The sequence below is a fragment of the Chroicocephalus ridibundus genome, chromosome 7 (genome assembly GCF_963924245.1).
Source record: "Chroicocephalus ridibundus chromosome 7, bChrRid1.1, whole genome shotgun sequence".
NCBI lineage: Eukaryota > Metazoa > Chordata > Aves > Charadriiformes > Laridae > Chroicocephalus > Chroicocephalus ridibundus.
In genome coordinates this window covers 1,778,982-1,806,873 of record NC_086290.1, presented here as the reverse complement: position 1 = coordinate 1,806,873, position 27,892 = coordinate 1,778,982, and the positions used below count along the sequence as shown (strand labels likewise).

Below are 27,892 nucleotides of genomic sequence, written 5' to 3'. Positions count from 1 at the left end.
CACTAGAAGACAAGGTTTAATAATTGATAAAAATGTACAAAAATATTCCCATCAGCGAGGTTTGCGCAGGCGGCTCACGGCGGGGCCGGCAGAACCTTCCCCCACTGGCCAGAGGCTACCAAAAAGGAGAGAGACAGGGCATCGGCTTCTTCCTTCTCCCGGGGTAAGGGTCGGGCCAACGCCCCTGTTGCAGACACGGCTCCTCGTGAAACCTGGGGGGACGTTCTTCAGCAGGGCCTTAAGGCAATACATCGAAATGCAGTTACAAGTGGATTTTTATTTTTAAATTTTCTCACTGTGAATGGCGCCCGTGGCTGGCCCGGCTGGGCGTTCAGGGGAACGCAGCCTCTGCCGGCACCGCAACCAGGGGCCGGTCCCATTCCCAGCAACCGCGTTTCCAGGGCTTTGAAAATTTGCCGTAATAATTCCCTCCGAGACCGTTCTTAGATACAAATCTCAGCCAGGAATCAAATCTCCTGGTTTGTACAAAAGCTCAACATTGGTTTGGCCAGTGGCGCAGTTCACAGAAGAGCAATTCCAATATTTGCTATTTTTTTGCAGTACAGATCAAGCAAGGGATTCATTACTCCCCTTCCTTTGCCTTCCCCTTTCCAAAATAAAAATAAATCCATAAAACAAATTAAACCACAAGGAACTATATTAAGAATCTCTCTAAAAAATGAAATGTTATCTGCCTCAGTGGCCGGGAAAGCCCGCGCTAATGCCTTTCTAGGAAGGACCGTACTGAAGGGATGCTTTGCTAGAAAGGTGCCAAGGCCTCCCGGGGGCTGCAGACAAATCCAGCGGGCACAGAGGCGCCCGTGCTGCCTTCGGAGGGCACCCGTCCTGCCGGGCAGGCCCAGCACGGGCAGCTTTGCGCTCAGAATTTCATTCGGGTTTCTAGATTTGATGCCAGGCCCGTAATAATAGTACTTGAGAATGTATTTATGTGGTAAAATTAAAAGCCACTGTTATTTCAACAATGGAACTCAGGATATCAGAACCCACGTCCTGAATTAGACATTGGTTTCTTTTATTATGCCACAATGTAAACATATTTGGTATAAATAATGTTCTCATTGATCTTCATCCAGTTGTTCCAAAAGAGTCCTCCTCTGTTTTTCCAACTCCCCTTCACTCAGCTCGCTCCCAGAAGTGTCCCAGTTCCCCTGCGGAGAGAAGCGAGGTTACCGGTAAGCACGATGCGTTTCCATGCTGTATTGGCCCGGGGGCGGCACCGGGTGCGGGAGGCTGCGCGTGTCCTGCTCGGGGACCCCCAGAGCGGCAGCGGGAAGCGGGGAGGGCAGCGGGAGTGGAGCTGGGCTCCTGCAGACCACCTCTGCTCGCCCACGCCTCGGTCCCCGCTCTCAACAGCGGATGCCCGTGCCTTCGGCCATGCGATTGCTTTTTGCAAAGGCACGTGGAGGGCAAAGCAGCTTATTTTAAGAAGATACTGTACAAAGCAGACACCTGCCCTCCCATCTCCTCTGGGACGGCGGGAGGTGAGCGGCGTTACCCCGCACACCGCCGCCAGCGCAACCAAAATAACCAGAGCGAGGCAAATAATTCCACCCTGAAGAGACCCCGAAGATGCTGAACCAAAAAAAGTTCATGTTTTTCCTTCCAACACTTTTATGTGTCTTCGAAAATACCGTCCTAAGCCCCTTCCAAAGCAAGTTCCACAGAGAAGCAGCACAGCAAGGGCAGGACAGCAGCCACGCGCATTTCCCGGCTTGAAAAGTGCAAGAATTGTGGAACTTCCTTCCACTAAGATTTTCTCTCCCTGTCAGCCCAGCGTCCGCCCAGCGCCGCGACTGCTACAACTCCGGCACGCGGATGCCACCCGGCCACTCAAACGCCTCAGCGGCTGCACTGCTTTGTCAGTATGGACCAAGCTTCAGTGCTGCTATAAAATAACGTGCCTCGCTCATACTTTACGTCAACCAGCAACAACAAATAGCATTTAATCACCGGATCATTAGGGTTGGAAGGGACCTTCAAGATTGTCAAGTCAAACCATCAACCTAACGCTGCCAAACCGGCACCACCCCATGTCCCCCAGCACCACGTCTGCCCGCAAGATCAAGTGGTAATTTCACACATCAGTAACAAAACCCTGAACGAGGGCAGAGGATCTGTGTGATTAAGCTCTGCTTGAACATTTGGTCCTTTTTATCTGTAAATGGAACATAAATAAAGCTTTAGCACCTTACTTAGCGTAAACCTATGAAGCCTGCGCACTATACTACAGCATCCCGCTGACACGTAAGCCCAAAGCATCAGATAAAGCGGAAACAAAGCTTACAGAATCTTTTCCAGGTCGTTTTTTAGTAGGAGATTTATGTTTCGATTCAGATCTTTGTCTAGCTCTATCCTTTTCGCTCTCTCGCTCTCTTTCTTTTTTGTCTTTTTCTCGTTCAATATCCGATTCTGGTGAATCCTGAGTAAATAAAGGGGGAAATATTAAAGATTAATATTAAATATATTAGACATTAATTGACAGAATAACCAGACCTCAGAAGAGTCTGACTTCGTTTCAATATAGACCATATTAGAAAATCTGCTTCAAGTGGTTATTAATCCAGCACGTCCTATTAACCGCTGCAGAAGTAAATAATGCAAAAACGCTACTGAAGCGATTTGAAAGGAAAAGGAGCGAGGTTTGTTCAATACAGAAGAACTGCCACCACTCTCAGTGCACGCAAAGACGGGACATGCTGAATGCCATACAACAAGTCTCTGCACAAATCCATTCATTAACATCTCCAGAAAGGGTGAAATCTGGGAAACTTTCTGTTACGTGGCTGCTTGGCCATACTCGAGTGCTTCAAAGCTGCTGGGCTTTTCCTGGATATTAACCTTACTGCGAGGGATTGGGTGGCAGGACTGTGATTTTATTCCACGTTTCCCCCCAGTGTTGCTAAGCTTGTGACCCTCTTTGTGCACTAGTATCTTAGTCAATGGTTATCAATATCCCCCCGCCTTGGGAACACTGTCCACTGATGGGCACGGCTAACTGCTCAGAAATTACAGAAACAGAAGAATAAATCAGCTTTGAAGAGTTTTGCAGCCAAGATGAGTTCAGAGACTCAAACTTCTTTCTTTACCCAGGAAAAAAAAAATAATATTCTTTGGCCTCAACAGATACAAAGAGCGAAAGCTCTTTCTCCTCTTTTCTGGTCCTTTTAATGCCTCAGTGCATTCAGTATCAGAGCTTCTAACGCAACCCTGACGCTCACGCAGACAAAAGGAACGATGCTCGGCTTAAGGCGAAAGGAAAGGATGGCTGGGATTCTTCCCAGCTCTCCCCAGTAAAAGCAAATGCCAAGATTTGCCACGATGGACAGCAAATACCAGGCTACTAGTGCAGTCCTTTACATCTGCCTGAATGGTTGCAGTTAAACCCCACAAATTTAGCAGTCTTAAACGGTTTAATATTAAGGTACAGGTAACAGACAGTTCCTACATTACCAGTATCTACCCTCCAGCCTGAGCTCACACAGTCACTACTGCAGAGACAGCCGGATGATTAGAGACCTAAAAAGGATTACTGGGACCACAGCGTGTCAAGTTTTTCATTAGTCGACTCAAGACAGTTAACTGCACTTACAGACTTATGTCTTCTCTTCTTGCTCTTTTTCTTGTGTTTTTTTGACTTCTTGTAACTTCTCTCTGCAGACACAGGAAGAAACAAGAATACATCAATAAAATGGTAAAGACCCAGCAATAAAACATAACACTAATTCAAAAATAAACAAGAAAATCGCATACCGGATTCTGCACTGGAAGAACGCTCAGAAACTGATCGAGATTCTGAACGCTGCCTTTTCTTCTTTGAATGGCTGTCATCATCCTCCGACTCGGAGCCCTTCAGATACAAAGCCAACGTGGTTAGCAAGACGACAGCATTATGAATACTCACAGAAGCAGATTTTAAGATGTCACAAAACACCTTACCGAACGAGAACGTGATCGCTTCCTGTGATGTTTTTTAGACTTTTTAGAATGTTTCTTGTTCTTCGAATGATGATGCTGGCACTCGTGCTAGAGTAAAAGAGAGGGCAAAAACGTTATAACCGGTCTGTTGGGCACGGCAAGACACTGTAACGATGTTTCTCATCATCCACAAAGGCACCTACAGCTAGCAGTGGTTAAAAAAAAATAATCACGCATTTATTGTGTCAAAACCCATAAAGAGCTACCAGTGCTGCCATGTTACAGTCGTAGTAACAAGCACCTGAGGGCAAGGAGGCACACAGCTTCGGGCATGGATGCACACAGCTTCCAGTACCTCCAGTACCTGGATCCCTGCTTTGATGCTTCCAATTAAAGCCCCTGCTCAAGACAGTCCAGAACACGCTGCATACCTTGCTTTGCCAAATTTGAAATTCTGAAATTAAGCCATTTTAAAAACTCTTACGAACTCCAGAAAGTGAAACAAAGAGCCCAAAGAGCACGTGCTGCAAAATCAAATCTCGCATTACCCAGGAAAAAACAGCACCTTATTCAACAAGAACGACTTGTCAAAACTTCAGCAACTTAACCCTTACTGCGGCCCATCTAAAAGTTAAGAATGAAGCTAAACTACCGCATCCCTTTGGCACATCAGCAAAAACTGGCTACAGTAAAAAAAAAAAAAGTACATCTGCAGAGCTTAGTATGTTCTTGAAGTTCCAGCGAATAAAATACTGCAGAAGTTTCTTTCCAATTTCTTCACTTTTTGTATGAAATCACAGCAAGAAACAATTTTTCTAAAATAAACCAGGAAATGCTGATGTTAAGTTAACTTCCAGAAATTATTGTAGGGAAGCAGATTAGAAGAACTATGCATCAAATAGCATCAAATAACCGTAACACCTTTCTTCAGTTCCTGACTTTCACGGTGAGGCTTTATTATCCATTACTTTTAGGTAACACAGAACGTCCACTGTAATGGACATCAGTAGAATTCTGTTAAATCCCCCTCTTCCCATACAATTTAAGAGCCAATCAACTACGAATTTTTTTGTATATTCTCTAATCAGGAAAAAAGAAAGTAATAATTACCTCTAGTACATGCATGAAATCTTTAAATATTCTTTTTCTTTCGGACTCCAGAGTGATGTCTTCAAATGCTGGTTCCTTCACAAATCTATCTCTGATCTGTAAGAAAGGTAGCAATGAAATACTAATGTGAAATACAGCCACTCAGGAATAAAAATAATAAAAAAAGACAATTTCAGCAGTTGAAAAAGCCATTGTACTGCCCCAAGGCTAAACTGTTTTTATGTCAGCTTCACAATCGGCAGTACGACTGTAAAATCCGGCTGTTCTTTCCTGCACGTGCCATTTAAGCCCCCCAAGCTTGGTAAAACATGCATTCTTATACAAAGTGTACTTCCACAGGAAAGGCTGCTAAAGGTTTTTTCTTTTTAAAGAAAAAAGTTACAGACTTGTGACTAAGCAGAGTGCTTTATCTCCGTCTAAACTACGTTTGGGGATTTTGTGTGATTAGGTTTTTTTGTGGGGTTTTTTTTTTGGTTGGTTGGGTTTAGGGTTTCCTTGTTTTTGTTTCAAATTGTATTCAAATGGATCAATAGAATGAAGTTATTCACATCAAATTTCAAACTTTACTGAAGAAATGACAGGACAGTTTTCATGGGTGCTTAGAGAATCTCGGTTTCCTTACAAAAGCCTTCGCGCGCAGCAGCCTGTTCGGTATTTGGGAAGAGTTTCATAACTAAGTGATGATACATACATCTTCCCAGACAGCGTCCAGTTCAATTGGAGGAGTAGCTTGCTTCAACATACTCTTGAAGGCAGACTCTTTCCGCTTCATTTTGCGAGCTTCTTCTTTTTCCCGTTCTCTTTCACGGGCTTCTGCCTTTTCTAGCAGCTGTATCAAACAAAAGTTGTAAGATCATTTCAAGGATATCAAAATGGAAAACTAACAATTCAGTTTAATGCAATTTTTTGGAAAGCCCAACAACAGTTCACCTTTAGAGTTTTCCATTGGTCAGCTGGGCGTACCCGAAAATTAACCAATTACTTATTCTTAAAGCATGCGACTCCTTTAGATTCTCAAACAGAATTTAAAATAGCGATAATACATCATGCAAGCCCAAACTTCAGAAACACACATGCACAGAAAAATATCCCTCCTGAGAGAAGTTACGTATATAAATGAGAGAATATTAGTTAATTCCCACCACAGAATTTCTCAATGAGATGTTTATGTTTTTAATAAAGATATACATCTGCAATTTTTATTTTGGGAACTGATTATCAGGATAAGCAACTCTAAAGCACAGCGTCTCTCTCAGATACGATGAAAGTAGTCATAGCACTACAGTGAAAGTAAGTGCCAACTCTTGTTTTTACTACAGATTTCACATTACAAGTTCTCGAACATTCCCATACATTAATACTTACACTGTTGAAAGCCAGCTTGATATTTCCCGCATCTAAAGTAGTAGCTCTTTTAGTTGAACTGATGACCGTAACAAAATCTTCAAAAGAAGTATTCACTTCAACCACAAATCCTTTATCCTGTAAGAAAATTGCTTCTTTGGCATCAGGTAAGTCAGGAACTCTCCCTTCAGTGCTAACGCACGTGACATTAACGCAGCGTGAAAACCCATCTCCCAGTAGCAAAGAGTTCACTTGAATGATATATTTGGCATTTAAAGAAGAAACCACGCGATGGGCCATTTCCCCCCACTCTCACCTTTAGGATATCTTTTATTATCTTCTTTTCATCGTGGTAACGTGCTTTCAAGTCTTCAACATAGAACTTGAAAAGATCAAGTGCTGTTGATCCTGATGAAAAAACTAGATAAGTCAAAAGCTAGCTCTAATAAAAGAGCTGCATTTTTTTTAAATATTTAGAAAATATACAAGTAACCCTGCTCTATTCTGCCCCAAATCCAAGACCTCTACCTTACTTTCTACAGGGTTAGAAGAGACAGCGTTCTTACCAGGCTGACCAAGCATGTTAGTGAATCTGATGTCAGAGCTTATGGTTGGGTACAACTCCATCCAGGAGGACATTGAATGCAACTGTCCATGCTCGTGCAGTTCATCTAAGAAGAGCTGCAAAATAGAAGTGAAACGGAAATTTGTAGTCGCTTATCATACTTTTACTTGGCTAACAGCTGGAATGGATACTTTTGATAACTGGAATTCCATTTTTGTTAAAATGCAATTGAAAAATCATTTTTTACATCATCGTTTCTTCCTGCCTCCATCCACCATTTACAGTGTTCCAATTGCACTTCATTTCCATTGAATTCTATTTCCTCTTACTTTCCCCTACTCTTGCAGCTTTCTGTCAAACAGATGTACAGCAGACAAAATGCTACAACACTGATAACTGACACATTATATGCACCCATTACCCTACCCTAAGAAATAAAAAAATCATATAGAATATCTAACCATGACACATCTAGGACAGAAAAAGAAAGTCCACCAACCTGAAAAGATTCTCTATTTTTACGCTGCCGCCTTCTTTCTCTCAGCAAACTTTTCTGTTTTTCTTCTTCCTCCTCTTTTTCCAGTGCCCTAATATGTTCCTCGAAACAGATCAGTGCATCCTCCTTATCCATGTCTAGCAACAGATAACAACAAAATGATAAGAGTAAAAATTAGGCATTTCTTCCCAGTAACTGCAGAAAGTTTCGTACTACGAGGTAACGGTTGCCAATTGTTACCGTGAGCGGTAATTTCATTGAGCACTGAAATGTATGAAGATCTGAGCAGCAGCAAAAACCAACCTCTCCCAACCTGGATAAATGATCATTGCCAATACAGAGCACAGAAGCCTTTATGAGAAAAGTGCTGCGGACGAGCACTTGTGCATCTCCCCGCACTACTGCGGGTATCTTAAAAACACGGGACAGGGGTAAGAACGCAGAGCACCTTTGTCAAATGCTGTAGCTGCGTATATTCATATACTGCTCTTAAAATACAGGATCAACTCATTTATAAGAAAAACATGCTCATAACGAAAAAACCGCCTTTTTACTCTAGAAGACTAAAAATAATTACTTTTCTAGGAAAATATACTCCGTAAGACCTCAGTCTAGCAAAAGGCAGTGCAAGTATTTGCAACAGATTACACTCTCAAATAATTCTTCAAATTTCAAAGGCTAACAACTACTAAGGCAATTCAATCCCCCAGAAAAAGGTATCCTTTGCTTCCTCATCAAGATTAATCAGTAATGATTTTTGAAGCTGACATCTGTTTCCTGGGAACCAAACAAGAAGGTTCCTTTATACGGGCTGCTCAGCAGCTGTCCTAGCGGCTCTGGGCTGGGCAAGAGCAAGCCGTACCCAGTCAGGAGTCCTCGCTACACAAATCCATTCCCTCTTCCAAAAGAAACGCACAGACTTTTTACATACTCTGAAGTTCCTCGTCTTCTGCAAATGTAGGATTGTCCATCAGATACTGCTGAGCCTCCGACCACGTAGTACAGTAAGTGACATTAGCCATGTTATCTAGTATGTTCTTCAAAGCTTCCCAATTCCTCTTCCGTAACTGTTTGGCTTGTTCCTGAGGAGAAAATGCATATTATTTTTTTGTTAAATTTGAGGTTGTATAAACAAAAATATATGACCCCTCAAGTTTGTTCTCCAAGAAAACACAAAATTAGTTTTTGGCTGCATGTACAACAACATAATACAATTTTGACCCACATATAATTTTTACATACTATTATTGCTTGCATCCACAGACAAACCATTTCAGTACTATTATCTCTGACTGCTCCCCATGGATGGGAAAAGCTCATGAAATGGTGCTCGTCTTTTAGAGATACTGCAAAGAAACTGCCAGTATGTTCAAGTAAACAGTCAGTGCTGCAACAAGGTACTACTGGCCACTGTGCTGTTGAAAAGTGGATCTAAACCAGTTGTGCTGATCATGGGCAATTTCTTAAGCAGTGCTGTTTGGCGGCTGGCCTCTTTCCGTTTGTTTCGCTTTTCAAGCAAGTGTGGACCTTAACACTAGTCTCACTTAAATCAATTTCACGAACAGCCTTGCTCCACAATTTGTTTCCAATTGCCTGTTTTCCATCTACTCCGTGATGGTGAGTGCTAGTATCACCACTAAACTGCAGCGAAGATGAACTGACCGGCTACAGTTCAGGCCGGATCCTCACAGTGGGTATGGTACTGCTGAGGTTAAAGGAAACACAGCTTTCTAACAAGCCCATGAGCATTCCACAGTCTGATTCAGAGCAGTTCAGAATAAAAGCCATCATAGAATTTATTAAAATCACACTAAAAGTTAAACACATTACAAAATTAGCAGCAGTACATCTCAATAAGAACAAAGACCTTTCAAAGAAAGACGGCTGAGGGGGGACCTTATCAACACTTACAAATACTTGTGGGTATCAGGAGGATGGGGCCAGGCTCTTTTCAGTGGTGCCCGGGGACCGGACAAGAGGAATGGGCACAAACTTGAGCATAGAAGGTTCCATTTCAACGTGAGGAGGAACTTCTTTACCCTGAGGGTGGCAGAGCCCTGGCACAGGCTGCCCAGAGAGGTGGTGGAGTCTCCGTCTCTGGAGACATTCAAACCCGCCTGGACGCGTTCCTGTGCCACCTGCTCTGGGTGACCCCGCTCTGGCAGGGGTTGGACTGGGTGATCTCCAGAGGTCCCTTCCAACCCTATGATTCTATGAAAGAAACTGCTACTGTATGTGCCATACAGAGTCAAATGAGGGGTTCACCTTCTCCACCAGCAGACTGCAAGGAACTAGGGAACTGATAACAAGAGCAATCTACTCCTAGCGCGCTTGCCCAGTTTCAAACAGGTAGTTTTTCAGAAAATCTTGAGCTCCAAAACTACTCACTCTATTGTCTCATAGCTGATAAACCTTCCCTCCCTTCTGTTCTTGTCTCTCTCCCCCCCTTTGGAGAGAGGGTAAACTCACCTGTAACCTGGAAGCAGTACATGGTTCACGCTAATGCAGTGACGTACCCACTTTGTTCTCCATGCCTTTGCTACAGTTTCCTCCCCTGCTGTATAGCATTTTGCCTGTCCCTGAACAATACTCAGAACTGCACTGCTTGCAAGATTTCTTTATTAAGAGGTACAAACTAATTTACAGATAACAAGTGAAAAGATAAGTTTGAAAGAAAGTTACCTTCTCTTTCTTAGACAGAAAAAACAAGACATCTTCATAAATTTCGAGACGATCACGCTCAGATATGGCATTCCAGACTTCCATCTCCCCAAACATTTGTTCAGCTTTTCTGTACAAAACAAAGCAAAAGCATACGATCATTTATTGGTGAACGCTGATTTAAATTGTCCTGTCGGCTTACAACAGGCTTCACTAATGTTATTGCAAATAGTAACGCTTTTGTCTTGGGAAACTTCTCCTGTAACACTTTCCTAACTCTTACAAATAAAGGAAACAGTTAAAAATTAAAGCTGATGCCACAGTGCACTCCTCTCCCCAGAAGTGCAAGTTCACCTGCAGTGCATTACATCAGTATTTTTATCCGAGGGCTGGCACATGCTCAGGTCACTGTTCTAGCAAACATTATGAAAATTTCGTAGATCTGATTTCTCAACAAGCTTATTAGATATGATCTCCCTTTGGGCATGACCTTCCATGAACAATCTATCATAAATACTCTGGTTTTAATGTCAGATGTAATACAAAACTCCTCTCGGTGCTAGCTTTTGTTTCTAGAAGCTCAACCCATTATCATCAGCACTTCACTCACTTGAGTTGGGTTTTTTTGCCTGGGTCTTAAATACAGTCTATGAAAGTGAGACTATTTGTGTTCCTGTAAAAATTTCAGTTCCAGTCTGAGCACATACAGAAGCTGGCATTCACCAAAGGCGAACCAGCAAGATCTGATTACTAACTTGGCAAGCTAGTAATGTCTGGAACTGCATTTAATATTGGTCTTACTTGTATCTTGTTGTGGATGTCATCTTTTCATGGTTTTCAAGAAAACGCTGGAATGATTCTTTAGCTTCTTTGTATTTTGATCTTGCTTCTTCTTTCTCTTCTTTTTCTGTTTGAACTTTGTAAGCATTAAAAGCTTGCTTTTTTTCACTTAATTTCGCCAAAGCACTTCATATCAAAGAAAAAGAAAGCAATGTCAATTATAAAAAGGGAATTGAATTAGAAAAACAAAACCAAAGAACCAAAAGATAACAGATTTGAATAATCCAGATTTTTGAGACAAAATTAAATATAACCTAAATGGCCAGTCATCACCCTGTCTCTTCCTCAGGATTAACGGAAGATCATTTTTAAAAAGCCATAAAATCAAGCACTTACTAATAAAAGCAGTTAATAAAACTGCTACTATCATGCTTTCAGGTTGCATTTACACATTTCACACTACAATACTATTTTTATCGTAGATAACAACCACTTTTCTGCCAATGTTTATAGCGGGCATTAATTTCAAAAAGTAACCTAGAAAGTTTTCAGCTCTGTCATTGTAAACAGGTGCTTTTATTCCCACAGAAATAACGCAAACAGCATGAAATACAACCAACAACTGCCACATCTTTTCCCAGTGAAAAATTAACCCTAGGACTTGAATTTCTTTACATAGGAAAGGAACAAAGGTCTCTAACAATGGTACATTTTCACAAATGCACAAATATCTATTAAAACAATCAGAATTTATGTCAGTAAAGTCAAACTACCTAAAATAGTATTTGTGTAGAAATTTAAGGAGGAAAGAATCAAGCAGTACCTGTATCTAGGATCATTAATGATCATTTTCATAGCTTGTTCCCAAGAAGCATTGGACGGTACTCGCTGTAAAGACATTAAATCATTAAGTAATTAGATTTAGAACCAATATCCATGAATGACCAATTCCTTAAAAAATAGCCCTTAGTAAAAAAAAAAAAAAAAAAAGGCACTACACTTTCGAGGCTAGGACAACATTCTTTGTCACAAATGTTATTTTTATTTTATTAACAGTCAACACAGAAAATGAAACAAGGCACTTTGGGGGTTATTGCCAATAAATTCTTCTGGAAGTTCGTCTACTACACAACTATATTGACTCACTAGACACACAAAGAGACCTCATACACTCCGAGGGAAAAACAAAGCTAATCTCATTTTACTCCCACTTCATCTCCATCTTTAAAACAAAGATAAAAGATTGAGGGCTCAGAGGATCAGGCAACACTTTTATTAGAAATGTACTTGACTGTCAGACAAAAATATTGGCAACCACCATAATTTCCACAACACTTAAATACAGTTTTAGAATTACTACTTCACAGGGAAAGAAAAGAAGTGCCTTTAAATTAGTCTAGCTTGTGGAAACACTGCAAACTAAATCTAACAGTTTGTCCTTGTTCCATATGGACCTCTACACTGTCTGTCTCTGAAGCATCTACTGAAGCTGTCCACCAAATCGCTCACCATTCCAGTTCCAATTTTGGACAAAGACCAGATTACAAGTTTGCTTTACAGTGTGAGGATCATGTAAAAGGAAGAAAATAAGAAAAAAACCTCAACTGACAGCCCTGATGAAAACTCAACACCTCCCCACTCACCCAAAGAGCTGAAAAAAAGTTTAGACTATTTGTTTTCACTGTAGCATTCTTTTCCCTCATTTCTTGTCTAGTACAAAAGTTCTCTTCCACATTAGTGAGAAATTCTTCACAAAAAAACAGTCTAGCTATTTCTGTCAAATGCAGTTTTTGTAGTTCAAGAAAGCATTAGGAATAGTTGACCAAAATACCTTTTCTTTTAACAGTTCTTTAAATGCTTGCTTTGCTTCTTCCTTTGTATTCCACGTATAGGTTTTTTTAACTGGTTGGGCATCATCATCCTCTTTCTTTGACGCAGCACTATATACAAAAATCAGTAATTTTATTATTTAACCATTTTTTTTTTTCTAAGTTACAGCCACCATAGTCAGATAGAATGAGTTTTTTAAATAACAAGTTAAAGAAAAATAATAATGCTACAACATTCTACGATAAACACAATTTATACAAGACTTTGTACAGGCTCCGTACACAACTGATCAAAAAAAGCAAACTATTTCAGAAAAGTGTTATCACTTATGCAAGTGGCTAGCTGCTCAAGTTATCTAGAAATGATTCATAAAAATATAATTCTGAAATCTAGCAGGAATACTTAAACATATTTATTATATAAAAATATAAAAGGGAGTGCCTAAAAGTATGCCTCTTGCCCTTAGCTATCTCCTGCTGGCTATAATCCCCCACACGGTGGGTTTTTTTTTGTTTGAATGATAAAAAGCATAAGCTACAATTCTCCACATAATCAATTCTCCCAATTCTCCATTATTAAAAAACAAAGGATCTCATTTCTGGTGGAAGAGATAAAGATCTATTTAGTATTGTATTTTCTTCTAATGATAGCCAATTGCACAGATCTATGTGTCGCGGTTTAGGCTGGGCCACCAACTAAAAAGTGACAGATGCTCTCTACTAACCCCTCCCCTTTCCCAGAAGGGAGACTTATGGGTTGAAAAAAAACCTAAAAAAGCTTTAATGAAATATTAAGCTATAAAAAGAAAAGATAATATCCATAAGAAAATAAAAATATCTACAAAATCAATATCAAGCTCCCAGGATGATGATCACATCAGTCCAGCACTGGGACTGGACTCAGTGGCAGATGGGAACTGGATTCGGGGACACATGGATTGGGATCAAAGGCAGACGAACAGAGCCTTCCTCAGACACCAGCCATTGAAGAAAGAGCCTGACCCTTTGCTCCCTCAGCTTTTATACTGAGCATGATGCTGATGGGATGAAATACCCTGTCGGCCAGTTTTGGGTCACCTGCCCTGTCCACTCCTCCCTGCCCTCTACACTCTTCCACTTCCGATCCTCCAACGTGGCAAATAAAAGTGAGCTGACCTTGGTTATTATAGCAATAAGTATAAGCAAGAGCCTCTCTGCATACCTTTCCTTGGTATTCACTATAAACACCAGGCCTTATCTCTGCTAGTAGCAAATACTGTCTGAAAAACATACTGTTAATTTCTGAGAGTGCAGTCAGTTAGAAGAGGCTTAAAGGAAAAGTAAAATTACCGAAAAGGAAAATTGGCTTTGTTGTATCTCAAACCAGGTCACTACAGAAGGGGAAGCGTACAGGGTAAGCATATAATGTTACTCTGGGAAACTCTTACAGCTATCAAATTTTATGAGATGTTTGAGGCACAAGTGTTCTGTGTGGCGTTTAAGAGTTTTGGGGGAGGGTTGGCAAGGGGAGGATGTTAATTTTTCTAAAAACAGATTTACCACTCCTTCCTCTCTTTCTTACTCATTCTTCTCTGCTGTCATTGACTCACGTTCACATTTCACTGAAGAAACGACTAACTGTCAAAGAAGCCTGGCCACCTACAACTGAAGATAAACCAGATCCTAGAAGAAATACAAAACTGCAGCAAAGCCACACACTTTGTCATTTCACTTACTCTGCCGAAGCCTCCTGCTTGGAAGAGTCGTCTGCTGCGTTAGCTGCAGTTTCTCCACTCTGTTCCTGCGCAGCAGATGCAGAAGTCGCTTGTCCCTGTTCCTCAGCTGCAGCCGTGCCAGTACTCTCGTTTTCCCCAGAAGCAGCTGCAGCAGATTCTGCTTCGGGCGCTGCTGCTGCTGAAGCCGCAGTGGTGGTAGTGACAGCGCCGGCAGTCTCTCCAGCAGTTGTGGCTGTGGTGGCTGCACTTGCTGCTTCTGCTGCTGCGGCTGGAGCAGATGTTGTTGGAGTTGAGTCTTCGGGCTTTGTGCTAGAGGTATCAAAAAACAGGAACAGTCACACAAAAGTTTGGGACAACTTAACTATTTAGGAAAACGTGTACTTTAAATAAGTTAATAAAGTACAAAATGAGAGGTTTAAGTCTAGTTACAAAGATTTCTCAAAGTAATACAAAACAATCTTAGCTCAGGGAAAGGAAACACTTTAGTGAAACTGTGTATCTATGTAGATCAATCGTTTCAGTTAAAGAGAAACACAGAGTATATTATTTGAGTTTTTAGATATTAAGCCACTATTTGGAATGAAAAGCTGCAAGGAGAATGTTTAAAGTTTCAAGGACTAGATTCCCTTTTTAAGATACAAGCAGCTTAACATAAAAAATGTTAGCATGCCATTAAAAACATACCTGTTTTCTTCAGCTTTAATCATTGCTAGAGGAGAAAGGGGAAACAAACAATCAAAATATAGCTTAAAAATAGTTTATATACGCATGGTAAAAAGTTACTGTTAACACGATTTAATAAAAGCACAGCTTTAAATATTTTTGTTACTATCAATATTTTTAATATTTATACCCTTTGAAGACTGAAATCAGTTCAGACTAAAACACAATTTAGAAGTCACATTAAAGAAAGATAAGGGTACAGAAAGAACGACTTCTTGGTTTAAAACAATTATTTCAACTTTAAAAGACTAGCATAAAGAACAGATAAAGTCAGGCTTACTGAAACAGATCCTTCTTTCTTTTTTATTCTAAGTCGCTGATGCTTACTCTTTGTAGTACTTTTCAAATACTCATTTCTTACCACACCTGATTTTGAAGATTTTTCATCAAGATCTTATTTCCCTTATAATACCAAACAAAACCATGCTAAAAGTGAAAGAGAAGCACAGCATTGTATGACATTTGTACAAAAAGGGACATGGCCTTTATAATACAGAAGGGCAATAAAAAGTCACTAATATTTTTGCCACATCACAGTTTCTCAAAGCATTTTTTTGTCAAAAATTAAAAGCAAACTGATACCTAAGCAAAGCCTTACACACAATTTTGGCTTTTAGCAGACAGCCAGTACTACTGCTTCGAGTAAAAAATACATCACTGTTTTCAAAATCCTTCCAAGACACACACACGCGAAAGTAATTCTTACTTAATTATAAGCTATACTGTATTAGAGAACTCCAGCACCCTTTTACCCTCGTCTCCCAAGTGGACGAGGATTATTACAGCGACCGCTCTGCCTCTTGTCCTCCCCCATCAACCTGAAGCCCTTCACAAATCCTACTAAGTTCTTACAGGTTTTCGAAGGACTGATGGCTAAGAGCGAGCCACATCCTCTAACATCCCTAAAATGAAGGCAGACCTGAAGCATTACCCACTGATAACAGGGAGCACCCCCACAGCCCTGAACAAGCCACAGCCCGGCACAGCCTAATTCAGTTCCTGTTCAGGGACACGAGGGGGAGCTGAGGCTGCTGCCACATAAATAGGGAAGAACTATCAGTGTAATGGAAAAAGGGACGGCGATGAGGTGGTGAGGACTCAGGAGACAAGACTGCTCCATAGAAACTCTACTGCACAAAGCTTATTTCAGTAGATTTCATTCCTAACAGGAGTTTGAGTGCTATGCTTTGATACCAAATTTTTGCCAAAAGTCAGCATATGCACAGCTTGCAATCACTGCCACCCTCCCTACTCATGTTTGTTAACGTTACCTTCAAGATCCTCAAGCTCTTTGGGTTTTGCCCAGCGTGATTCCTTTGTTTGGGAATTGTAATAGTAGGGCTTTCCAGAGTCAGATTTATACTCTTTCCAGGGGCACTTAGACAACAATTGCTAATGGACAGAAAACAAAAACATAAAAACCAAACTTACAATGGTGTTTTACAATTAAAAGGATAGCTAGAAGTGAGCAACAAACGCTACACCAAGAAATAACTTAAGGATCAATGAATACAGGCATATACTTTCCAAGGAAAATCAGGAAGGATTTTTCCTTTCCTTGATTTTCCAAGGAAAATCTCTAGCGGTAAACAAACACATTACTTATCTAAATATTAAAGAATGCCACCTTTTTAATAAGGAAAACGTACTTAAAAACTGAGGAAAACTGTTGAGAGTTTTGTCCATTTTGCAGCCTCAATTTCTACCAACACAAGGAGTGCAATATAAACATTTTTGCAACATTTCATATTTTAAGAGTTTGCTGCCATTGAAAAAAAATATCTGTTGACCTAGCTATCCTCCTGCATGACAGTTATGCTAGGAAATTCTTGCGTTCACACAAATTCACACAATATTGTATTTTTTGTCTGAATTTAGTTTACCTCAGCCGGTGTTTTGAGATCATCTGGCTTCTCCCATGTAGACTGCTTTGTTTCAGTATTATAGTAGTACGTTCTTCCATCAGGTGATTTGTGTTCTGTCCATGTAGATTTCTAAGAAAAATAAAAGATATCATTAATGATGAACAATAACTGCTGACCGAGACGCTATCAAAAGCCACTAAACTGTTAAATACAAGTGGAAAGCAGAAAAACCTGTTTGGAGTGCTCTTCGTTAACAGAACTGTTGGTGGTGGCAGTTTGCTGGGCTGCACAAACTACGGGATGCGTTGTCTGAGGGCGAAACAAAACAGAGCTCTGAAAAGACATTCTGGTTAATATTTGTTTTTCGTTTGAATGCGTATATTAAACATACCAAGTAATTTAGCAGCAAAGGAAAGACAGCAAGCCAAAATCTAAACACATTTAAGTCAGTATTGTTTTCAAGAAACTACTTCCTTGTGAGAAGAGCTACTAAGACTCTCTCACCCCCCCCCTCCCATTCTGCAATCCAAGGCAGCAATTACCATCAGAAAAGAAAGCAAAAGTGAGTGTGACCAGACCCTAACAACTCCAAGTGAAAGTCCCAGAGGCACACCATGTTTTCAAAACTAAGGAAAATTTGCTTCAAGAAGATTCTGACTTCAAGGGTTTAGTGTGAACTCAGGAGTGCCTTCCTACTGCTTTGCGCTGACAGTTTACATCAGGTTGCTGAAATGAGGACTGGTGGAACACAGCTTCAGCCATCTACTGTTTCAGTTACTGCATAGGGCTGAGGAGAAACAACTTCCTTAGAGGTCCACTTGCCTTGTTCAATTACGCAGAACGCAAATCTCACAGAAATAAAGGGACAGTTGATATTCACCGATATTTAATAATTAAGCTCGGCACAACATCCCCGAATTTTGAACCAAAAAACTTACAATGGGGTATCTTAGAGGCCACACGTCCATTTTTACAGATTCCACCCTTTTGTTATCTAGCCAAACTATTTTCCTCATCTTAAAAACTAAAGGTAAAGGTCTGGGATATCCTCTAGAGAAGTAATTTAGTATTTACAAAATTTTAAACAGAAATCTGATAGTGACTGAAAGTTATTCACGGTCATTCAAGGTGCCATAAAAGACAAACTTAAAATTTGAGATTACTTTTAGATGACCTGCCTACCTCAGGACAAAGCTACATTAATTCATGATTCAGAAGTTTCAATATTGAGATATACAGCACCAGTTCTGTTCCATCAGTGATTTACCATCTGATGGAAAGGTGGAAGACTACGGAAAATCACCTAATGAAATAAGTCTGGCCTGCATGCCACCTTCCTGTTTACAAGTTCAACCTACATTAAGTCACCTTCCATGCAACCTATGCAATATTTATTCCTACTTAAGCTACTGAATTATGCTGTGTTCTCACAAGCATGGAAGGAGACACTAACAAATAACGTCATGATTTTGGGGGGGAGAAGTTAAGCTAAATTATCAATGATCAGCGAAATTGATGAAGTGGCAATGACCATTCTTTTGATGTTAGTCCTTTATATTCTTCAAAAACCACAGTGATGTTTTCAAAATTATTATGGGTAACTACATAGGCTATTCTCTTTTTATTGTTGAAGTCTTTGGTAACAAAACTCTCAGTAAGTTGACAATGCTAATAAAGGTTCCAATAAATCACACAGGACCAAACAATAACAGAACCTTGACCTGGCTTTTTCCTGCTAAGCACAGGTGCATTAAGGAACAGCAAGGAAGACTTAATCGTTTGTCCTGGTTTGCCTACTGAATTCTGCTATACACGTTAGAACTGCCACAGCAAAATATTCATTAATATGTAACAGGCAAGAAGTTACACAAATATAAGTAAAACAAAAAACTGCTTATAAACTGGTCACTGAAATGGAAGGAAAAAATAATAATAAAAAAAGGAACAACACAGAAAGAGGAACAACCTTCCATCTTCTTCAGTGCAAATAAAACCCCAGCTCTCCCTTGAGTATCTATCTAGCCCACCACTTGCCAAGGTTTAAATCTGAAAACAGTCGGCTTGAAACTAACACAGGTATCTAGGCTACAATTCGCTTGTTGCTCAAGTAGGGCAAAAAGATCTAAAAACATCACAAGAAACATCTCATATTGCTGTCCTGCACACTAGAAGAACTAGAAACAGATTTCAATGCTCACAAATGAGAGGAAATATAACAGAAAAGACACTTTAACTATTAACATTAATTACAGACCAACAGTCAAATAAGCAAAGCAGCTCCACATGAGAAGAAAAATAAGATACAAGGTTTTCTTTTAAACCTGGAAAGTCACGCACACACAACACCACACAGCCATTACAATCTTCTAGAATTTTGGTTTTCACATACCTGAGTTCCAGGAGGCGTTACGCCTGAAAAATAATAATAATTTTAAAAAATAAATTAAAAAGGGTTTGGTTGCTTTGCTTTTCTATATAAAGACTAATTAATCAATGTCTGAAAGAAAAATTTTCTGGGAATCAACGAAGATGTCAGTTACTGAAATGCTAAACCACGTTGTACAGAAAAGTATAATTTTTTATCTTTTTTTAGAATACTTCACCTAATTTTCGTGAAATATTTTGAAACAGTAACAAATTGTTTTTACTTACCTACTTGCGCATCCATACTGTTCACCCCTGGCTGTAGAAACAATCAACAGATATTTAAGTAATGAGTGCAATTGTAATTAAATCATCAATAAATACAGTACATATTCAAACAAGTGTTTTCATCAACAAAATTCTCTACTGCCTTAAATACGGATTCCTAGCTTCCCAGCACCCACTGAATCATTACTGCTCCTTAAAGAAGCAGGAATATCAAGCTACTTTTCAGAAAGGAAATATATATAATAAAGCACACCAGCCATTGTTCCAATACCCATCTTTACCTCCCAAATGAGTAGGCTGGGAGGAAAAAAAGAGGGGGGGGAGGGAAGAGATATTCTGAATTTCTGCTGGAATAGCTTAGTAGGCTTCTGTTGTAATTATGTGTCATAAGCCTTTGAATGTATTAGTGTTGAATTTGTTGCATTCATAAAACTGCTTGCAAACAACCAAAGCTCTTACAGATACCCTTTTTGAAATTCTTTCAAACGAAGGAAAAAGATTAACAGCATTCAAACAAGAGTCTTCCCAATTTCTTTTTCTGTAGGCAAAAATACAGCTTGCAGGTTTATCTTTTGCTAAGGTTTATCTTTCAGCTCTCTTCTACAAACTTTATTAATAAAAAACTCAACTAAAAAAGGAAAAATTTCTAAAAAGAGAAAAGAAATCATATGGGATCAATTACAGTTGGTATTATCCAATAGGACTAAACAAAGTGAATTGTCAACAAACTTTAGGCCTTTAAAGTGCATTCTGTATATTAACCATTTCAGCTACTCTGTGTGTGCATATGTCTATAACTACCATCAGTTAAGCAAGGCCATCATTAAATTTGTGTCTCCAGTAAGTAACCCTTCTGACATGTTTCTTTTCCTGCACCTATGTTTACTTTTCCAAATTCCACTCCAGTTTGCTGTGTATTGTAAGAGCACTAATCTGACTGAAATAATCATTTTCAAGAATTACACTGGTTCTAATCAGCTTTCTGGAAGTAAACGCTTCTGTAGACCACAAAACAGACAGTGAACCTGCATAGGAATGGTCTGAAAGACCACCACACCGGGATGAAACACAAAGACCAAAGAGCCCTGATACCAGTACAAATCCTCCAGTTGGCCTCGGTGAGCTTTAGATGACATTTTACACTGGGAGAAGGTATTTTCCATCAGACAGCCAAAACTATAACAACTCACTAATTTAATGAAGTTTACCAAGGAAATCATCAGGGCTGCAAAGGTCACTGTTTTTCACTCATCTACAAATTATTTTAAATTACTAAGTGGTAAAATCATTCCTTTATTTCTGAAACACTTCCCAGGCTGTGGTACACACGCCGTAGCAGAGAGGTACAAGAATGCTGCCAGGACAGACAAATGCCTTCTCATGCAAAGGTGTGAGCTCCCGCTATTGCTGCCAAGAGGGTTAAGGGCAAAATTAAAAGCCAGAACTGTCTGCTACACTACTTTGCCTCCTAAATACCATACATTCACAGACTTAATTCAATCAAAATTTATTCCTAATCCCACATTAGAAAACCAAGAGATCTGCCTTCTTGCCAAAATACGTAAAAAATACACAGTAAAATTCAAAGTTAGACTGATTTTAGTGCTGATCCCTCCTTCCCCTTTTAAGTCTCTTTGGGGCACAGAATTTTTAAAGACTTTTCTCTGAAGGTGTGAAATTCTTTCAAAATTTTCCGAGAGCATCACTTGTCAGAAATTCATGACAACTTCTATATGGAAAAATAGAGGAAAATCCCTCCTACTTGGTAGCTTCTAAAATATTTAGTGCATTAGGAAGTAGCTGCATGAGCACAAGAACTAACGAAGCACGGTTCCCAAGAATTGCCTAGGGAGTTACTTTTACTTAAATTACACTGTGGCTGTAACATACATCTCATTAAACAGAGACCAGCAGTGAGAAACAAACTTGTAACTAACAGGTAGCTTCTCTACTGTGTGATAAAGCCCAAGCCCTAAATTTCAGTTTTTCTCTCCACTGTTAAAATAATTAACATCCCTTCTCTCGTATAAATTCTCAGTCATCTAATACTTGTCAAGGTGACATTACATCCTTTTCCTAACAGTCCCTTCTCTACTTATCTTGCAGAAACTTTGTATCTTTGTGATTTTTCTCTCATTACTCCAGAGGGCGGATGGACTACTTAGCACAATACATCTAGTTACACATAGCTTATTTAGTAGATGAATTAAAGATCTCTTTCAGCAAACCCTTAATGAAAAAAAAAAAGTGAAGTACTAACCAACGTATTTTTTTAAAACCATCAACAAAAGCAGTAGCAAAGGGTTTGTGCTTAGCGCTATAGAAAAATACTGAGTTCTACAAGGATGAGGCCTGTCTTGGGAATGTAGTATCTGCATGGTAAGAAAATAAAAAAGAATATATTTCTAAATTTAAGTTGGATAGAAATGTTTTTAAGTGGTTCTTCTACAGATCTCCAAAAAGATTATGTTAATAGGAAATAAACGTAGCCTTTTCCAATTCAGAGACTTCATCTGTGATACCTGATAACTCTTCCCTCTCCATTTCCAGCCAAATAACTTCATACGTTTACTGATTTCAGCACACTTTACTCAAGATCTCAAACACGCTGAATTTCAGAAACCTTTATGAAAAATCAGATATATAGTGGTCAGACAATTAGCCCTCCCTGCAGAGAGCCAGAGTTCACACTGGTTCCTCACCTACAAGCAGGTGAGGGACAAAGGAGGAGGCTGGGGTGCGGGAAGGATTATGGGATGCAGAAACCAGACAGAAAAAAGAAGGAAAAATCAGACATAGATACAGAGAAGAGTTTAAAGACGGATGAAAATCCACAGGACACCAAGTATCCCTAGCTCTGCTTCTCACAGAAATCTTACTTTTTACAATAATTCAAGAGCTAGATAAAACTGAATTGCAATTAGCAATACCTTTTTCATAATCCAAGAAAACAAAAGCATACCCAGACCGAAGTAATGACAACTGATACAAAGACCTTTTAAAAACCAGAACAGTTAAGTTAAACTCACCGGAACTGTAGGCTGCATAGCAGCTTGAGACATGTGAGACATCATCATTCCAGGCATTACTGACTGCATCATTCCAGGCATCTATAATTAAAAAGTATTGCAGATATATTTTATGATATTTTAAACATAAAATATGAGGATTCTTTTATTTTTATTTAAAAGCAATTACTTGATACTAGTTTTTATTTAAAAAAAACACCTTTTAAGCACTTGGCAACAAAAAATACAATAGGTTTGTAGAATGTTGATTCCTTTCATTACATTCCTATAAAATCGACTTTATGAATAACATATCTAGGGTATTCCAAAGGCTGATACAAAATATTAATAAAGAAGATCATTTAAACTACAAAAGAACAACAGCAAATGTAAGATGTGTGATTTGTATCACTGAAATCCCATGTTAAAGCCGGAAAAATAAAGGTTGGGAAAGATTTCTGCAAAATTATAAGACCACATGGAACAAACCAAACAAAGGAAAGGTAAACTCAAGAGTCTGAGGGTAGTTCTGCTCGTGTTTTTTGACAACTTACAACCTGTCTCCCTTTCCTCTTACCTCACAAATAGGAAGAAACACTTTACAGGGACACTGGAATAACGAATTTCTGCAAACAACTTTGAGATGAAGAGAGCAATTAAATTTAAACACCAAGGCTCTAAAAAAATTCTAAACTCTTTTTTTAAAGATCTGGGGAAAAAAACCCACCTTAACATAGACATACAATGTTAAACCATGTAACAGTGTGAACTTGGTAATGGGGACATACCACGCTACAGAAATGAAAAGTTTGAGTCTAGACTTGTATCTGAGTTTGTTGAGTGGTCCAATGAGACCAAAAAATCCCCCAAAACTGCTACTCAGATAAGCTAGCTTTTGCTCAAATATTTATGCTTATAGTCTCAACGGAATAGTTATACAGAAGTTATGCATCACTGAAGTGAGGCACTAAAAGGATGTCAAAAATGCTACTGAAAAAGTGTTTAATATCTTGCATGTTTCCCATTATTTTTGCTGATCCTGGCTTTTCAGAACTAACAAGCCATTAAAAAGTGGCAAAATGAACAATATATATAATTTAGGTCATTACGAACATGAACTTTTGGCCACTCATCCCAAAGAGGTCTTGAAGTCAACCCCCTTCAACCTTTCAGTTATGCCCCTTTACCTTTATTGTCCTTGGCAGGCTGGCCAAGTGACCCCATCCCCCTGTATCTTCAGGGAGCATCTGGTTACCACTCTCCTCATCTTGTATCTCGTGCGGAGAGAGGGATATGTGGTAGGGCTACAGCTCCACCCTCAAATCCACAAGGTTTTCTTGGGAGGGTGAGGGAGGAAGGAAAGACTGGAAGGCGGCCCCTCCTATTCCTCGCCATCCTGTAGAAGCAGGAGAAGAAAGCACTCTTGCCCCATCGCTACTTGCAACTAAGGGGGCTGTGAGCGTGTGGAACTTCTTAAAAGCCCTGGCTCGGGTCCTGAAGAAACCCTGCGCACTGCTTGGTTTCTGCATAACACTAACCTGAAGTCAGCAAAGTAAAAAAAAAAAATATTGGGAAGAACGAATTCTTTTCCAAAAGACCCTCTTCTGACTGATGCTGACAGGAGGCCGTTGCTATTATCTATGCAAAGTACCTGTCCTACAGGGGTTCACCTCAGAAAGGAGAAAACAAGCTACAGGACACCCCATCCTGCAAAGCCTCACAAAGAAACCTCTGGTATTTGCTGGAAGAAGGAGCTTATTGTTCAAGCAAACAAGCCAACTTCCAGCATAATAGTTCGGTGTGGGAACATTACCGTCTTGTCGCATCCTTAAGACTGTAGGGTAACTGAGCCTCTAATCTCCTCTCTGCCACGCCACTTATACTTAGCTTTTTACTCTACATCTACCAAAGAGTCCCAGCTTCTCTGTATTGCTCACTAAAATATTAAGAACGGAAATATTCAGTTCATGAGAGTGAGAACAGTAGAACAGAAGCTACAAAAGAACTGCTAAGTAAAGGAATAAAAAAGAATTGCTATTTAAGTTTCTAAAGAACGCATACAAAAGCTCATGCTATTAGTTACCTTGCTAATGGTCAAATCCTCCTCATCTTTTAAAATTGCATTATTTTTACACCAGAAGCTCTACTAGGCTGCAAAACCACGCTGATGATTCCTACCGAGCCTTTATACACCAGTTAAAAAAAAAAAAAAAAAAGAAATAAAACCACACTCTATCCAAGGTACTGCAAAGGAAGACACTGAATTCCCAGCAAGAACTTGTGGGCTCTTCTCAAAGGGTTAATCTTCCTTGCCATCCTCTGTCTGCTCTGATCTACCCTATCCCTCTGGTCTAGTTGACAACACTCAATTTCTACTTCCTCAAACCATTATCACAAGTAGTATCTATCTAGAACATCTATTATATCCAGAAGGAGAATCACTTCTTTTAGAAGTTCAGAATTTAATCAGAAACTACACAGTAAATGGTATTTGATTATTGAAAATAAAAGCTTTACATTTGAAACAAGCACAGATATGATTCTGGCTACTCTGCCTGTTCACACCTGTCAATATGAATGGCCAAGTTTATTTTTCAATCACATTTAAATGCTTTAACAAAAAACAAATTATGGATTCATACCTATTGCTATTTACAATTAAAGTTCCACATGAGGTGCATCAATTACCTGTTACAAAGGAGAAGAGTTTCTGAATGGATGGGAACTGTGGCATAAACCATCCTGAATTATTAACCTTACCGTGTGCAAACTACGGTATGAGACTTACCTACCTCAGGGATTACCTGACATCATTATGGGAAGGAAGAAAGAAAAAAAAAATCTTGTAAAATTGCCTTACCTGCCCCATTGGCGGTCCTCCCATGGGGGGCATCATCTGAGGCATCATACCATGTGGAACTGGTGGCATGTTTGGTGGTCTCTGACCCATAGGGTGCATTCCCATGGGAGGATAATGTGGCATGCCTGGGTGTCCCATCTGAAAGGCAGCAACAAGGAAAATCAGCAAGAAACCAACAACACCAAACCCCACAAAAGCGTTAATAACAAAGAGATGCTCAACACTGTACTGAAAATGATTTGAGCAATTTTAGATTGATACTGCAAAACAGCAAGCAAGATCATTCACTCTTCTAGGTCCTCTAGAGCCAGAGTTAATCACAATTAACAAATCCATTTAAAATTTCAAAACCAACATTCAAATGAAAAAAACCACTCCATAATCTTTCATCTTATGCTTTGTCATGGAAAAACATACTAAATTTATGAATGCAAACATTTCTGCATGCTCTTCCAGACAATTACGATTAATGAAAGTAACTCTGTGGCACAGAAGTCAACTAGATAAACAAAATAGCTTCTACGCCTGATTCCAAGTCTGAAACAGCTTCTACACTGACTACCATCCCTGTCTCCATACTTTCCTAAAAACCGGAGTCCTGATGCTGTTCTAGTACTTGGTATAGTCACACTGCTAGTACAAAAATGGATACACATTTATTTTTATTTTTTTTTCTAAATACCGAAATATATGGACAGCTTTCTATTCTAATCAGAAGCAACAGCTCTAAGACTACTTTAGGATAAACTCTGGGAAGAATTTCACATCGAAGAATCACAGAATGGTTTGGGTGGGAAGGGACGTTAAAGATCCTCTAGTCCCACCCCCTGCCCTGGGCAGGGACACCTCCCACCAGCCCAGGTTGCTCCAAGTCCCGTCCAACCTGGCCTTGAACCCCTCCAGGGATGGGGCAGCCACAGCTTCTCTGGGCAACCTGGGCCAGGGGCTCACCGCCCTCACAGCAAACAATTTCTGCCTCACATCTCATCTCAATCTCCCCTCTGTCAGTGTAAAACCCTTCCCCCTCGTCCCATGGCTCCCCTCCCTGCTCCAGAGTCCCTCCCCAGCTTTCCTGGAGCCCTTTTAGGGACTGCAAGGGGCTATAAGGTTTCTCCACACCTTTCAAACACATAACATAAATAAATACATAGAACATATAACTTGAAATATACACATACAGAAATATGTCAGAAAAGTGCACTAGTTTATTAATAAGAAAATTATTCTTAAGGCTTCTTTTTGTCGTGTTTTAAAACAAGTTTTCTACTACATTTTGTACCAGAAGACTCTCTGAAGCTGGGAGTGGGAGGTTCACACAAAGAAATCACAAGCAACCTGAAAGGTTTGAAACTTCTGAATGTAACACTTGATGCCCCGCCACATCCTCGACTCTCACAAGAGAGGCGGTGACAGCTTTGCCTGTTACCTGAGCCCCTGAGCTCCCCAAACAACTCAAGGTAGAACAATGTTTCCTCTTACTCTCTGAGGGCCCTGCCGACCAGGAGGAGCCCTTGGTGGCCTCCCCGCCGGGGCTGGCACAACGGGACCGGCAGTGGCCAAGCCCCGCTCCTCTCAGCCTCACACCCACCCGCGGGGCTCCACGGCGCCGCGCCGCCTCCGGAGGCGGAACCCGCCCAGAGCCCGGCCCCCCCTCACTGCTCTCCCCGGTTCTCACGACAGAACCGGCCCCGCCACGGCGGGCCGCGCCCCCCTCCCCGTCCGCCCCCACTCACCATGAGGGAGCCGCGGTCGACGCCGCCGGGCCGCATCGAGGGGCTCAGGAGGCTGCCCCCGCTGCACCTGCCAAGAAGCCGCCCTCTGAGTGGCTGCCGCGACGAGGGGCCAAAGGGCATGAGCGGCTCGGGCTCCGCGCGGGGCGGGAGCAGCGGGGCCAGCAGGCTGACTGGCTTCCCGGCCGGCCAATCCGGGCGGCCCGCCAGCCGGGTGCCCTTCGGCGATTGGTCGGCGGCGGAGGCGACAGGGCGGACAGCGTCCCCCGGCGTCAGCTGCATGAGGGGAGGGGGCTTCGGCAAGGAGAACGGGAGCGGCTGCGGGGAGGCGGTCGCCGCCGCCGCTGCCGAGTCCCCACCTGACATCCTGACCGCCGGGCCCAGCCGCCGGGAGTTCTTCTCCGCCTCCCTTCGCGTCGGCGCCCGGCGAGGACCGGGCGGATGGAGGGAGGCCCCCGCGCAGAAAAGGCGGCTCGCTGGGCTGGGCCGGGGGTCGCGGCGAGCGGAGGCGCTTCCCGGCGAGAGTGGCCCGCTGCCGGCGGTGGACGGGGCGCGGGCCCGGCGGGCCGCGGAGCTGGCGCGGGGGGAAACGGCTGCGGCGGGGGCCGAGCGCAGGGC

The 27,892-nt window shown here is 41.0% G+C and overlaps 1 protein-coding gene across 4 annotated transcripts; it reads right to left on the bottom strand.

Moving 5' to 3' along the window:
* On the bottom strand, positions 1–27,892 carry PRPF40A (pre-mRNA processing factor 40 homolog A). Of its 4 annotated transcripts, none has more exons than XM_063341075.1 (26): positions 27,278–27,892; positions 25,545–25,682; positions 22,706–22,786; positions 19,677–19,707; positions 19,414–19,436; positions 17,256–17,333; positions 17,043–17,153; positions 16,431–16,551; positions 15,121–15,145; positions 14,437–14,745; positions 12,724–12,832; positions 11,716–11,780; positions 10,914–11,078; positions 10,134–10,242; positions 8,383–8,533; positions 7,455–7,588; positions 6,957–7,071; positions 6,707–6,798; positions 6,412–6,528; positions 5,738–5,875; positions 5,047–5,142; positions 3,958–4,044; positions 3,772–3,868; positions 3,611–3,672; positions 2,306–2,440; positions 1–1,169 (listed from the first exon to the last, which is right to left on the bottom strand). In XM_063341075.1, exons 1-26 carry the CDS (start codon positions 27,638–27,640, stop codon positions 1,077–1,079), a joined length of 3,045 nt encoding a protein of 1,014 aa, XP_063197145.1. In that variant the 5' UTR covers positions 27,641–27,892; the 3' UTR covers positions 1–1,076. The 4 variants fall into 4 exon arrangements, with proteins under 4 accessions (XP_063197145.1, XP_063197142.1, XP_063197143.1 ...); XM_063341072.1 differs by having other exon boundaries at positions 6,707–6,810; positions 17,256–17,357; positions 27,278–27,782; XM_063341073.1 differs by having other exon boundaries at positions 17,256–17,357; positions 27,278–27,782.

Coding starts and splice junctions, on each gene's coding strand:
- PRPF40A (XM_063341072.1), bottom strand. CDS start 27,640: ATGTCAGGTGGGGACTCGGCAGCGGCGGCGGCGACCGCCTCCCCGCAG. Junction 25,683..27,277: donor TCGACCGCGGCTCCCTCATG/GTGAGTGGGGGC, acceptor GCTGCCTTTCAG/ATGGGACACCCAGGCATGCC. Junction 11,781..12,723: donor AAGAACTGTTAAAAGAAAAG/GTATTTTGGTCA, acceptor ATGTCTTTACAG/CGAGTACCGTCCAATGCTTC.